The 15,470-nt window shown below is 38.2% G+C and overlaps 1 protein-coding gene across 1 annotated transcript in view; it reads right to left on the bottom strand.

The window, feature by feature from the left end:
• The window catches only part of CUNH11orf49 (chromosome unknown C11orf49 homolog), a 142,039-nt gene that overhangs the window by 91,599 nt on the left and 34,970 nt on the right, over positions 1-15,470 (bottom strand). Inside the window, exon 3 of the mRNA XM_044436918.1 lies at positions 3,417-3,547. Coding sequence (XP_044292853.1) covers positions 3,417-3,547 — 131 coding nt within the window. The remainder of the gene's footprint in view (positions 1-3,416; positions 3,548-15,470) is intronic.

The following is a 15,470-nucleotide window of genomic DNA, read 5'->3' as shown; positions in this document are numbered from 1 at the left end:
GGCAGCAAAGAAAGCATTTTTCTCCACCCTCTCAGTGCTATCCAGCAGAGCTATTCTGAATGGTTTGTGGCCTTTTACATATGGGCCCTAAAATATCTGCCCTGACCTAGATGGAATTGCACTCCCCCTAAAGGACAGAGTGTGGAGAGTGGGGGTGCTCCTGGATCCAGAATTTTCCCTCAAGTCCCAGGTAGCATCTGTGGCCAGGCGTACCTTCCATCAACTGCATCCCTTATCTAGACAAGCAGAACCTAGCAATGGTAATCCACAATCTGGTAACCTTGCATTTAGACTATTGTAATTTGCTCTATATGGGGCTACCCTTGAAAAAAAGCCCAGAAACTTTAATAGGTACAAAGCTGGGCAACTCATCTGATGGCAGGGACAAGCAGGCACAAACATATCAGCCTGTTGCTTTATCATCTGCATTGGTTACCAACTGAAGTCCAAGCCCACTTTAGGGTGTTCATACTAACATATAAAGCCCTAAATGGCTTAGGAACCAGATATCTAAAGGAACAGCTCATCCCATATACAGCTACTCAAACTCTAAGATTGCTGACATTGTTGATTTTAAACTGATTGTTAATATTTCATTGTTTTGATAGGGTTTTATTGTACACCATTCTGAGAGCTCCATACTAATGAATTGTATATAAAACCTAAATAAATAAAAAATACAAGACTGAAAACCCAGGGCTACTTGGAAATGTGAGGAATTTGGATACTCTGGATCTCCCAAAATACCAACTTGTCCAGCCAGTGGATGGCATGCTTCTGGTGGTTCTACATGGATCTATGGTCTGATATACATCTACCCAGAGATGAGCCTACAGCATGGCGGTCCCATTTCTGTGGAACTTCTTGCCTCTGGAGGTCAGGCAGGTATCAACTGGAAAACAATTTTATTTCAGGACTGACTGACTAGCCATGGTTTTTTATGGTATTTATCCCACTGCTTTAACACAGTGTTTTATTCTCTTTCACAGTGGTATATAAATGTTGTAAATAAAGAAAATAAAATAAACAACTCTTCCTTTTTGCCCCCTCCATCATCAGAACAGAACTGTTAAAGAACTTCTCCACAGCATCCTCACAAGAGGTCAGATATGCTTCTCTGAGGGTAGACCTTTCTCTCCACCCACAAAAGTGGAGATCCAAACAATCTTATGGCTGCAGGTACACCCTTCAGGGAACAAGACAACTGAAGTCTAGGCTTACTGTCTATTTCTATTAACTACTACTTTGTACATCAGTATACAGTATGTGCCCGAGCTGTTTATTTTTATACATGTCATAAATCAAACATATATGTATGTGACTTTCTGTAGTACAGGACAGCCTTTGATCTGCCAGCCTACCTCCTGAGAATTCTACCATTGGAGCCAGTGGCCTAATTTTACATTAAACTCTTAGAGAGCAGCCAGTAAGAAGCCTTAGGGAAAAATAAAGACTAGAAAAGGCTTTCCTGAATAAAAGAAGAGCAATCCATTAACATAAACATCAGACACTACTGAAGCATACATGCTCCTATAAACATTATAAATATGAAAGGCCATTCAGAAAGTATGCAAATGAATAGAAAATTCAGCCACTTGCCATTAATTCAATTGAAAATCCTTGCAGACCTGGTTTGCACATACTAATGCTGTTCCATTATTTGTTTAATCCCTGGGTTGTCGAATTTTGAGTTAGTGTGACGTGCCAATGCAACTATGCTTACAAACCATGGTTTATTAACCACAAATAACCCAGAAAATAAGGCTCTATTTGCTGCTGGGTTGTGAACTCCAAGTTGATTAAACAATAACTTGGTGTGGCTGACACACTGAAACTTGTCTGACAATGAGCCGCTAGGTTTGTTGGCATCAGGTTTCATATCCAACCTTTACTGAGAGGTCGTGATGTCATACAAATTTAGCAAGAACAGACCATGAATTACATGGAGTTGTTTAAGCCCTTGCATAACCCATAACCATATAACTGGTTCACACAACAACCTTCAAGTCCCAGAGAAAAACTGAAAAATTTGGAAAATTGGAAAAAATGTAGTATTGGCACCCTTTACAGCTTCCTTAGTTTAGGAACATGATATGTTTTACATATAACTTGGTTTTGTGTAAAAGGATAGTGGTTGGTATATTAAAAATATGGTTTATTCAGATAATAATTAGAAACTGATTTTTTCATTTTTATTTTGTTGTTGTTTGTGTACTGAACTATAAGGAAAACATAAAAAATAAGGAAACTCTTTGGTTTTCCTAGTTTATGAGGAGCAAGCAAGAAAACAATAAGCACAGAGGAAACCATCAGTATCAGTAAACAAAAAAGTATGTGTCTTCTTGACCTCTCCTCCATAGTGTCGAGTAGATAAAAAGCATTCATTCCCATTAAAAATACCGAGAAAAAAGGGGGACTGAACCAAGACTAAACGAATATGGTATGATGGTCTTAATAATTCAAAAGCTTCCTACCAGTGTACATTTTCAGTTATTGACAATGGGGTCCTAGAAGAATATATTGCTCTTGCAAGAGCTTGGTCAATTTTACCCTGATCTCCAGGTGCCATCTTGTCTACAAATGAAGCTACTGAGTATTCTAGGATGCAGTGGTTGCAGTGTTTGTTTACTTGAAGATGCTGATGGGGAAATTCTTCATGATGATGCTGGTATTATAGAAGGAGCAGAAAGGAGGCTTCTGGAATGAGAACACTGAGAAAAACTACTTGTACTTTCACCAGAATGTCTGAAAAACAGTTCTTACATATTATCATGGTATGTTTTGCCATCCTAGTAACATCTGGAAATGCATATTTCATGTAACATTGGAGAATTTTAGTCCCAGTTTACAACCTAGGACTTTCTTGTTCTCAGTGCACAAGAACTTGAAAGATTGAATAATGCACACAGTCTTACATAAATATCTATTACATAGTTATTAATTATTAATATCTATTACATAGTTATTAATATTTGGAGAAGTAAATATATGCATACATTGTCTGAAACATTTTAGCCATCATTCTGAAAGAAAATATCCTATAATTGTTTTTTCCCTTTTTTTAATATTAAAAGGCTTCAGAAAAATCCCTGGAAATATTTTCCCCAATTTATCTGGGTTTTCACATCTCTAATCATGGAAAAAGCCACCCTGGGTTATTAAAACAAAAACAGCTGTTCTACATGTTGATAGAACAGTTCTGCAAAGGCATTTGGGATACAGAGAGGAAGCAGGTGAAGGAGAAGAGACACAACCTAGGAACTGAGAATACAAACCAGTTTGCTCAATCATCTGCTAGCAGAACCCTGAGTAGGGTACAAACTATTGGTTAAATGTTAACTGCAAACCAAGTCAATGAGCAGTGTAATAGAGTATATCTACAGCATAAGAAACAGTTCATATCCCCCTAGACTCACCTCCATTTCTCCCCACTGTTCTGAAGCATCTCCAAAAGGTCCTTAGAAAGGATGCCCTATTATGGGGTGTAGCTTGGACAAAGCTGAACTCTCGGAACAAAATATGTGTACCTTGACACACACTGTTAAAGCTACAGAGAGAAAATTAAAAAAAAAATAGTGTCAGCTTTAGCAATAAGAACCTTAGGCCGCTAAGAAATCCTGTACCCAATGCAAACATAAACAAACACCCCCAACTCTAAACAACAAAAAACATCTGCTCATTAAAGTTTATATGTGTTAATATCAGTAATTGCATACCTTCAATAAGCTGCAGGTGCATGAACTGAGATACATTTGCTCTAGAAATCCCATAGCTAGATATGTCCAAGAAACACAAAAAGATCTAGAACAGGGATCCCCTACCTGGGTTGCCCACATCTCTGAAGGATTGCAAGATGGCATTTTGGGGGGGTGCAACAAAAAGGAAGTCCACATTGTTGTTTGCCAAAATTGGTGAATTAGGACCTTTTTACCAAAAAGTATTCCAATTATAAAAGTAGTAGTAGTAGTAGTAATGTTTGTATTTGGATTCAGTTTGTTTGTTTGTTTGTTTGTTTGTTTATTTATTTATTTAAAGCTTTTATAGACAGTCCCATTACTAGCAAATTGGGAAAGTTTACAACAAGCAGATAAAAATGGCACAGCATCCAACTGTCAATCAAGACAAAATCTAGGAATCACCTGAATCCACAGGCAGACTTGCAGATCACAATCAGCAAAAAAGTTCCATGTTTGGACAAAATCATGACTGAGAAACAGGAACAAAGGAGTAGTTATGTTCACAGCTGGGGCTTATTTTACTGTTTACATTTTCTTTCTAATTGCTCAATTTCTATTTGAATGTTATGCACTGAGTTAAAAGCATGCACTGAGTTAAAAGCATTTGTTAAGTTCAACTTGTTCCCCCATAATACTGTATGTGGTTTAATTTGTGGTTCAAAACTGAGAAATTTGACTTCTTCATCTTCAAATGTGATATTACTTTTGTAGGGGATGTGAACATAAATCAAACATTTTCTAGGGCTATGGGGCATAGAAAAGGTTGGGAAACAAAATCTAGAAAATACAACATCTGAAACAACACTTTCTTCATAGTTACAGGGTGGCCAACATTAAGATTGTTATATGTTTATATTATTCTTGTATAATGCAGGCATTGGCTTTCAGTTGTGTTATCTCCTACTGTGTTCACCATTAAGTTTGGAGTGTTTTACTCAGAAGTAACATACTGCTGTGGTTACCAGAATGAACTGTGAACTGAAAAGTTTTTCCTCACTTTAGAAAATCTCATGTCAGAAAGGAAAGATAGGAAAGTAGGGTGGGGGGAAGGAGAAAGATCTCCTGGTGCACAAAAATATTTTTTATCTAGCCCAACACATTTAAAATTAATTTACTGCATTTATAGCATGCCTTTCTGCTACACATGGTGTTCAATGTGGCTAACAACAGTAAAATATTGACTAATATACCAAATTATATTCAAAATATAAAAACAAATGAACTTAAACGGTATCAATAAAATTAACACATAAACATTTCTTAAAATCTATTTCAGCAAACTGATGTGTCCGCTTAAAACCAAGCACCTCTCTGAATAAGAATTCTGGCAGAAGGACATCAAAGATGGGGCTAGCTCCATCTCTGGCTGCAAGTTCTACAGCTTGGGAACTGAGAAGGTCCTCTCTTGCATTCCCAAATATGTCTCTGATTGTGACTGGATCTTAAAACATGTGAAAGCTCATATGAGAAAATGGTCCTAAGTAATTAAGGGGTCTATAATTAAGGGGTCTATAAGTAGGTTATGGGACTGCATAAACCGCTGTGCTGCTGGGCTGGTTGATCGAAAGGTTGCCGGTTCGAATCTGCACAACAGGGTGAGTTCCCATTGCTCTGTCCCAGCTCCTGCCAACCTTGCAGTTCGAAAGCATGCAAATGCAAGCAGATAAAAAGGTACCACTTCGGTGGGCAGGTAACAGCATTCTGTGCACTTTGGTGTTTAGTCATGCCAGCCACATGACCACAGAGGCTGTCTGCAGACAAACGCTGGCTCCCTCAGCTAGGAAATGGAGATGAGCACCGCCCCCTAGAGTCAGGCATGACTGGACTTAACGTCAAGGGGAAACCTTTACCTTTTTAAGTAGGTTATAGTCAGTAATTCTGTGTCTAGAGACTGACCAGTGGCCTCTGAAGCTATTGTAACAAGGAAGTTAACATTTCCTATAACCAGATCTAGTCCATAATCTGGTTGCATCATTCTGTACAAGCTAAGATTTCCAACTGCTTTTCAAGGCCAGCTACTGCAGTACAATAGCCTAAACAAGTCATACCTAAGAAATATGTCATGGAGCAGGGAAGAGGCAAAAGCAAAGAGGAAAAGGGTCCCTCAGTGGCATCATGATCACAGTGATCCGGAAATTTGGCACCAGCCACATTTAACCTAGTGCATTTATTAAGGGGACAGATGAAAGAAAAACTGCAACAAAAGCAACAATCATGCCATTTCTAGTTATTGAAGCATGGGGCAGAGCAATGGTGGTGGTAGTGGACTCCATGACCATATGCTACCATTTTATCTCTCTAATGGTTTATTTATTTCATTTTTATATTACCAATAGCTGAGGCTGTCTGGGTGATTATAGACATGTACAGGCAACATTACTTTAAAAGAACAAAACCATAACTACAATTGCTATTCAGTACAGAAGTGTAGCAGCAGTACAGCATAAAATGGGATGCATAAAAACAAAGTTAAAAAGTTAGATTGTAAAAATACTGGGAAAATATAAAGGTGCCAAAAAGAATACAATGTATGCACCAGATGCACCTTTGGGGAGCTCATTCCAAAACTGGGGTGGCACAAACAAAAAGGCCCTCCTCCTGGTAGCCATCCTCCTCCCTTTCTTTGGAGGAGGACCAAAAGAAGGTCCCCCAAAGATGACCTTAGGCTCTGGGTAGGTACATATGGGAGGAGGTCATCCTCCAGATAACCTTGCCCCAAGCCAGTTAAGGCTTTGCATTTTAGTATTAACACTCTGAATTGGTTGCAGATTTCAACTGGCACCCAGTGTAGCTCAAAGAAAACTGGTGCAATGTGTTCTTGTAAGCCAGTCCCTGTTAACAGTCTAGCTGCCCTGTTTTGGATCAGTTGACATTTCCAGAACATTTTCAAAGGCAGCCCCATGTACTGCACATGTCTCTGTAGCCAAAGATATTTTTGTAATTTGTAGTATTTTTGCAAAAAGTTAAGCTTTCACATCAAACAACTGTTGCTGTAGAATGTGTACAAAAAGATGTTCATAATTAGCCTTTTTAAATAGATCATTCAATGTTGTACTCCTGGCAGAAAGACCTCTGTAGGAATCTAATGGAATTCATCTACTTCCTCTTCTTGGCTTCCCTAGCCCAGCGGTTTTCAACCACTGTTCTGCAGACTGGCACCAGTTCACGGGGGATTTCCTGATGGTCCATGGCGGGGGGGTTAGGGTTAGGGCTTGCTGTGGACCAGCATAGGGTCTGGCTGTGCTCCACCACCTCTTCCTTGTTTGGCATCACATTTGTGGGGGATACGCCAGTGCCACTGGGAATGGGGGCTGGGGAGGGGAGAGACAGTTCAGTGGGAAATGGCTAGGAGTCACGCTGTGCTGGTTTCAGTATTTTGTTCTTTTGTTAGCATTTTCTGTTGCTCAGTTTCTGGTTGTTTTGGAAAATTTTCTCTGTTTTTTGTATTGAGTTTGGACACTAATACACAGAATACTGTATTACGTGTATAGTGCTTTTTGTTTCCCCTTCAACTGCCCCCGAAGTGGTTTTCATTTTTTGCCAGTCCCCAGCTGTAGAAAGGCTGAAAATCACTGCCCTAGCCTACTGGAATAAAATCTACAGAAATTAAGTACTTTATCTAATTTGAAATGCAACTAAATTCTTTTGTCCGCTTTTCAATCTTACCTGATTTGTGATTTAACTAGCTCAAGAAAATAACTAGCTTACATTCTCTATGAAACAATGTAAGGTATGTTTCTTCCCTGAGAGCACAGCAACGTAGGTATTACCTGTTTGAATTCCAGTATACCAATACCTTGATATTTCTCTTGGCAGAGTACAAAGGATCATCTAACATTAAATAAATATGCTTACTTGAAATTCACATTAAGTATCCTGCCCTGAGATTGTATTTTACATCTCTATGTTTTAATTAAATTAGTAAGCTATTTTTGTTCATTTTGCATATGCATTAATAGCATGTTCTCTTCTTTCCCCAATATTTTTTCTTGAAAAATTTAAAGGATTATCTCTTTAAAGATTATGGTTTATTGCTTTATTCAGAAATTATAAAGTAACAGTAACTGAAATAAAGTGCCCATGTTAAAGTTCATGAAAACACTTCTTATGCTTGTATAATGATCACTCTAGAACAAAAGCAAGCAACCTATTTGGGACACAGAATGCAATTTGGAAAGCTATTTGAAGCACCACCACGAAACGGCTTTCCTGGAAGTGTGGCTAGTAACCTGGCAAAAGATTACTAGCCTGCCTAAAAGGACTAGTAACTTTCCCAAAAGGCTGAGTACAAGGTAGAGATGGGCTCTAAGCATTAACAAGGTCTGATTGAGAGCATCACTTTGAATTTGTGACAAATGTCAAAATAATTTCCAAAATAAGGCATACTTTGAAGTTAGGCTATCTGTGTTGTAATGTCCAAAATGAGTCACATCTGTTATGTTCTGTAGATCTGTGATGTTTCTGAATTAGGACCTTTTGAAATAAGGGCCATCTGGTAACCTGATCAGTTTTCCTAACAAAGTTTCTTGTTCTGTTACAAAACTTCAGAATCTGAGCTATGAACACTGCAGGGCAATGTCATTTAATAAGCTTTGTGGTATCTGATACATTTTCTTTGTTTCTTTTCAGAAGTATCTTAGAAATCAGCAATATCAAGTTTCATTAATGTTTAAAAGCGCCCCTTTAATATGCTATTAAAGTTGAACATGCAAACCAAATAGAAACTTTAAAACAAATAAAAATGCAAAGCAGAGACACAATAAAATGTCCCTTAAATAAAAGTGGATCCATTTGTTCAAGTCCCTGTCTTTCTTTTAAGCTTGGCAAAGGTTTCAAATCCTCCTTAGAGATCATAAAACCATTCACGAAGGACAGAAGCTTAGTGTGCCTCCTGTGAGAGAATTAATTAAAAGATTCATGCTTATGCTTGGTGGGGGCAGTTCATCTCCATAGGCAGCTTCTCCACCATAAGCAAAATCCACTGGCTAGCTGGGGACTTCCTTATTTCCTCAGAACAAGATTCATTTAAAAACCTACCAGCTGCTTAATTTCCCTTCAGAAAACATTCCACAGTCTTTTCAAACACTTTCTCAAACTGTACTCAAACTATTTAAAAACAAACTAGAAAAGTAAAAATTACATTTCTACCTTGTGTCTTGGAAATTTTGTGTTTGGACACAATGGCCAGGCTTAGCTATCATTAAATGCAGACACTTAGTTGGAACTATTTTTAACATGATAAGAACTTCCTTAACATTGGTGCAGTAATATACCAAAACAACAATACAGTTTTTAAAGATACAACTGAATATTGATGCTTTCCCCATTTCCTTTCAACTGCTTGTCATTTTCAGGCAAGTGCTGTTAAACAGCTATGAATTATTTTATAATTATATCAGGTACCGTTGAGTGTTATACTAATCAGAGGAAAAAATGAGCTGTTACATGGGAAAAGATGACAAGATAAAGAGACAACTAGAATCCAACTACAATGCCCCAAAGGCTAGATTCAAACTCTGGTAAAGTCAACAAAAAGCTACATTTTATTTTATTAAGCTTTGGATAAGGTGAAGGATGAAAGGTTGAATGCAGAGTCCTAGTATTAATTTGAATTATTTTAATTTAATGTTAATTTGAAATATAATAATCATTTTACTGCATTGCTATTTCCATCGGACAGTCATGTCAATCTATTGCAGCTAAACTGAAAGAGAGTATTCTGGCATCTTAAAGATTAACACATCTGACATAAGCATGCTCTCTCGCTCTCGCTCTCTGTTATAATTTGTGTATTATAATTAATGCTTTAATTTTATAAGTTAATTATAAAATTAATGCTATTAATGTTTTAATTTTATAAGTTTTTAATGTTGTAGGCTGCCTTGGGTCCCAATACTGGGAATAGGTAGAATATAAATAAAGTAATAAGAAGAAGCAGCAGCAGCTTTCAAAAATGTTCCAGGGTTCAGAAATATTGCCCTGTGAGAAGAGACTGGGAGAAATGGGCATGCTCAGCCTTGAGAAGAGAATACTGAGGGGACATGATTTCCCTCTATAAGTACCTCAAAGGCTGTCACAAGGAGGAAGGTCAAGATCTCTTCTCGCTGATTCCAGAATGTAGGATACAGAATGGTCATGACAAGTTGTGACAACCCAGGTTCAAGCTAGTTATCAGGAAAAGTTTCCTCACTGTCAGAGCAATATGACAGTGGAACCAGTTTCCTAGAGAGGTCATGGGCTCTCTCACACTGGAGACATTCAAAAAGAAACTAGACAGTCATCTGAGTGGGATGATGTAAACTGGTGTCCTGCAACAGCAGGGGGTTGGACCCAATGGCCTTCATGGCCCCTTCCATTTCTATGAGATTATCATCAACCTTCTGACCTTTAGCTGAAGACAAAACTGTGCAAGTAATTCACAGATAATGGGTACCTAAAGAACCAACTGTAAGTAATCACCTGTCGGTCTGGACAGCAGATAATGCTATTCTTAAATGGCCTGGCATCTTGCATTCTACCATCCTTCCTGCACATCAGTTTCCCACCTTCATTTTCTGATCAAACAATAGCTTGAGCTACATCTGCATTTACAATGGCTAATACTGATTTGCTTCAACTACACTTTGCAAATGTGACTAGCTGTGGGTATGGAAGAGAAGAGAAACTGGTGCAAAAGGAAAAAGGGGACGTGAAGAGTCATAAACTCATACCGTACTAATTACTGATAGAAGATTATAAGGCAGTCATCTTTATTCAAAACTAGGTTTTGAGAATGTTAAGAATAAAATTATAGTTTTGAGGATTTGGGCTGTCATTTTTCCATTACCAAAAATGGTCACATGGAATTTTTAACAGAAGCAGATTTATATCAAGCAGTTGAGTACAGTATCTATGTCACAATGAAGACAAGAAATAGTGGTGAAGATGGACAGGTACAGACAGTAAAGAATTATGGAGAAATAGTTCATCCAATTCCATCAGGGAGCTTACACTACATGCAAAGTTTGCATATACAGCACTTGTATTTTCACAACTGCCCAGAAGAAACATCCTGGTAAGGCCTAGTTAATACCAGCAGGTAGTAAAAACTGCTGCTAGACTAAACTACTTCAGGGCATTGTCTTACTGAAAGCTTCCCCACAAGGAAAAAAATGAAAATATAAAACTAGCATTATTGGGAAGAACTTTTCATCCTAGCATTTAAGAGTGCTATTTTTGTTTGTTTGTTTTAATGCAGGAAAAAGTTTCTAATATTATATAGATTTAATTAGTGAATGTTCCTTCATATATGGAGGAACTTTCACTAATTAAATCTTCCGCCTGCTATCTTCAAGTGGTACTGTCCAGGAAATGTTTTATCTCACCATATGCACATCTTAATAACAAGAATTACTTTCTCTCCCCCCCCCCCACCCCACACACACAAGGTTCTGTTTCTACAAGTAAATGCTTGGAGGAGGGTTGCTTGGAGGCAAGCTGCCAAGAGAGAGGGTATTCCATTTCACACATGTGTATGCTGCTGTTTCTTAAGATCAGCTCTGATCCTAGTCTATACATGCTTGAGATAAACTAGGAAGGGGCTTAACCAAACAGGTCTGCTGCCATCATGAAAATTTAGCATTTTCTTTAAGGACATACAATGGAAAAATTTATCTGAATTCATATGCAGTATGGTATTATTCAGACATAATTTTAAAGGGTGAATGGGAAATTGGAAGCTTTCATTTGTATTTTTTAACTAATTACTGTTTATTGTTATGTCTGATTCTGAACAAACTGTTGTTATGAAGCTGGCTTGTTTTCCTAAACTATATTTGAGATTAAGCAATTTCCAGCTAAGGCATAATACTAAACTGTAGTTCACTCAAAACATCTGCATCAGAGAAAGAGAGAAGTGCACAAACCCAAGGTTCATTCACTTCATTCGAGACACCAAAATCCAATGTTTAAGATCTCTGGGGAAGGGAGAAATTTGGAAATATTCAGGCATGGGTTTAGAAAGTCAACAATATAAGGAAAGGCTGAAACAGCTAGGAATGTGTAGCTTAAAAACAACCTCATTCCTGGACATGAGATGTCTAGAAGGCCAGAACACAGATACATGTAAGATTTCTGTCTTTGCTGTTCTTATCCCACAGCCTAGCCGTACATGGCTGAATAACTTCACGGGGTCACATGTGGCTTTCCAGTCATCTCTCCTGCAGTATTCCAAACCTTCTGAGCATCCTGATCCACAACTGGAGAACTGGAGGGACATGGTGTTGTAAAGATTCATCCAAGTTTGGCCATTTTACTACTTCAGACATATGCAACAGCCTGTGGAAATAATCCAGAAGGCCACATAAAAAGCTCCAATGGACAATCTAATGCAGGAGAAAGTGCTCACCCATCATATTACTAAGATTAAAAGTTTGCTTAAAAATTATACAAATTCCACACAGAAAGTATTTTGTTTAAAGAAAACATGCTTAACATGCAACTTGTACATTATACTCTACACAGAGAAGTGTGTTTTCTATCAGAATTGCTTAATATTTAAAGCAACCCTGAAAGATTTATTGCACCTGCCTTTAAATTGGACAAATTTCCTTTTCTCCTCAATAGGCATTGTGCATAGATGCCTACAATGAATCCCTTTAAAAGTAAAAGAATGACAGCCAACACTTGGTTGTCAAATCTTCCCGATGAAGCAAGAAGCTTCACGCTGCTTGGTCCTCCTCAAAGCCACTCAGGAGAGACAGGCAAATTAGCACATTAAGCTGAAGTTACCATGGACACAATTCCTGACTTGTCTACTTGTGCTAGCAATTAAAACTAAAACCCTCATTAGTACTCTAATATACTTCAAGCGCTTGCATTTCACTCAAAGGTTTTGCTGGGTTGATGAGCAATCCCTTCAATAGCAATAGTTGCCTTTCACATCACAGAAGTGGGAGACTGTGGTAGGGAAAGGGGGAGAGGAGCCAGGATCCAGGCTAACTTCAGAAATTGTGAAAGGCCTTTATAGTGCTGTGGGCATCAGTAAAAACCCACACACACACACAATCTGTACTTACAGACCTTGCCTTTCCATGAGCCACAGAAGTCAAACCAGACAGGAATCTTCTTGGGATATGCCAGGAGTGGGGAAAACGTGCCTTGCAGCATGCCTGTTTTGTGCTTTGGGCAGGACATGCAGATGAAGACGGACCAGCCAAGAACAAAGCAATGTCCTTAGAGGAGATGTTGGGAATGCTAGCACTCAGGTGCTGTTTCTCTGAACAGGAACAGCTCTCAATGGAACATTGTGTTCTGGGTAATTGCATTTAGGCAACCAGCCAGAGTTCAGAAATGTTCAAGCCCTCCTTTGAAATCCTTGGGTTTCTAAAAAGGGTCGCAACCTGGGATGCTATGGTAACTTCTGAACATGAATCAACCAACAACACTGGTTACCCCTTGCTTAGGCATACATCTTTCTTTCATATGTCTGAGCTTTATTTGATGTTCAAGAGAAAGATGAAACCTCACTCTGTGTTGTTTTTTCTCCTGCCCAGTTCCAACACTGTTTGTGCTAGGCTTTCCCCACAATAGATGAACAACATCAGCGTAAAGTACAGCTGTCAGGATAGGGGTGGAGATCCACAAATGTTGGTAACTCACCAAGAAATTTGTGAAATTCACCAACCCCGTCCCTCCCACATATCAGGGGAGGAATGGAATCTAGTCTCTAATGTCTATTTGGATTTTGGAAGTGCTTGAAAGTAATAACTCTGGAGAGTCTGTAAAGTTCATTGTGACTGTAAGGCTTGGAAAAGGATGGGGAATTTGTTCTTGTAGTCACATTAACTTCTGTGTTGCAAAATGCCCTGAAGCCCAGCGGAAGGTCAGAGACAAGCCCTAACTATCTCTCTCTTGTAGTGCACCAGAAATGAATTTACCAGGTTAAAATTTATGTTTGCCAGAACCCCACTCATGTTGGTGTGACTAGAATTCTTGACCTAACTCTTCCTTTTTAGTGGCACTATTGGAGTCACACTGCACTTTTGGAAACTCAGGTATGCATGTTTAGAGGCCTATTACCACAAATTCAGTGCTTGTACCTCACTGTACCTCACTGTTGATGTCTCACACCCTCTAGTTTGATGGATATGGTTCTAATATGGTTCTAATATTTTTTTAAAAATCCTAAACAATGATGTAGACAAGTGCTCAGAATCTTCTTTCAGTTCTTTTCTTGACATCCCTATAGTTGGTCAGAAGATACAACAGGGAACTAGGTTGTTTATTTAATATCCTGATTTCTCAAATCAAAGCTTGCACAATTTTTGTGGCATTGAATTATTGGATCACTATATTTAAAGACAAAAGCCAGAAAGAAACAAAGAAAAAGAAAGGGACATTTAAAAAAAGAAGAGTCCTTTTGATCAGAGCAGCATAGTACAGCCTGCTGTAACTCAAGCTGGCCATTCTTATGTGGCAGGAATTAAGGACTCCCCCTGCCAGGCAGAGCCCTATTAAAAGACAATGGCTGTTTGAAAAGGATAAGCAAGCTGATATGGATATAATAGGCCACATATAGCGCTCCTTTTCTACTCTGAAATAAAGCATTTTAGAGTTATGAGTTGGGAAATCCAGTTTGCTGGAAGTTAGCAGGCCTATCATATAAAAGGCTAAGTAGCCATGGAGAAATGCTTGGAGATAGCTAAAGGAAAAGGAAAGAGTAGTTCACAGCAGTTAAGAATTACTGTTTTCAAGTGCTATGTTCTGTTCCATACAGGCCATATCACTGCAATGCTGTGTAACTGGCATAGACATCCAGCCTTCCACATTAGTATCAGAGCTAAAGACTCATTGTGAAGAATGCTGGAAGATTATTAGATCATATGTTCATTGATAGTTCTGGGAAAGCAGGCCAAAATTGAATTACATTATGTTTCCCAAGAGTATCAATTCGCTCTGATTTTCAAAGAGTGCCATTTCAGCCCAAGTCATAGAGACATTTAACCTTCCCCTCTATGCTTCATTGATTATAGCACAGAATAAAAGAAAAAGACACCCATTATATACTCTGAAGGCAAGCTGGGCAGTATAGAAATGTAATAACTAAATGTACAACTTCAAGCCTAAGATTCCTTCCACTCTAAATAACATTCATAGCCTTCAATAACGTAAGAAAACCTTATTCCTTGTCTAGAATTCTCTCAATGACATGAGTAGTAACATTCATGGAATCATTAATAGGAACACTATATAACATCTCTGTTTTCTTTCATGCAAGCGACCAAAAGAAAAAGTAGTTTTATATTACTTTACAGGTGCAAAATCAGCCATACAATAGGTTGCAATTTGTTATGATCCACCAGCACCATTTTGTAATGCAACACAGCTGGATAGATCTCCCCAAGGGTAGATTCAGTTGTAACATTTTTCTCCCACAGACAAATATACATTAAAACAAGTTATAGAAATACAAAATCCATATGGAAGAAAAATCTATCAGCAAGGCAAACATGCTTTTGCATGTTTACAGATTCTTTCTGCAAAACCCATGTGGATTCTGCATTCCAATATAACAGTTCTCACACTTACTTCTCCACAACAGAAAAGATGAATTGGAATTAACCTTCAGTTTTGCATCGCATATGCTTTACAATGTAAAGGTTATCTGAAGGGAATTCCCAGTTTCATATGAAGACATGGCAGGATATTTCTTTAACAGGAACAAAAGAGTGTAATCCTATGGCCTCCCAACAT

This window comes from Varanus komodoensis, unplaced genomic scaffold (genome assembly GCF_004798865.1).
Source record: "Varanus komodoensis strain SLA01 unplaced genomic scaffold, ASM479886v1 scaffold3, whole genome shotgun sequence".
NCBI lineage: Eukaryota > Metazoa > Chordata > Lepidosauria > Squamata > Varanidae > Varanus > Varanus komodoensis.
Note: the sequence above shows the minus strand (reverse complement) of the source record. Positions and strands in the feature narration are given on the sequence as shown.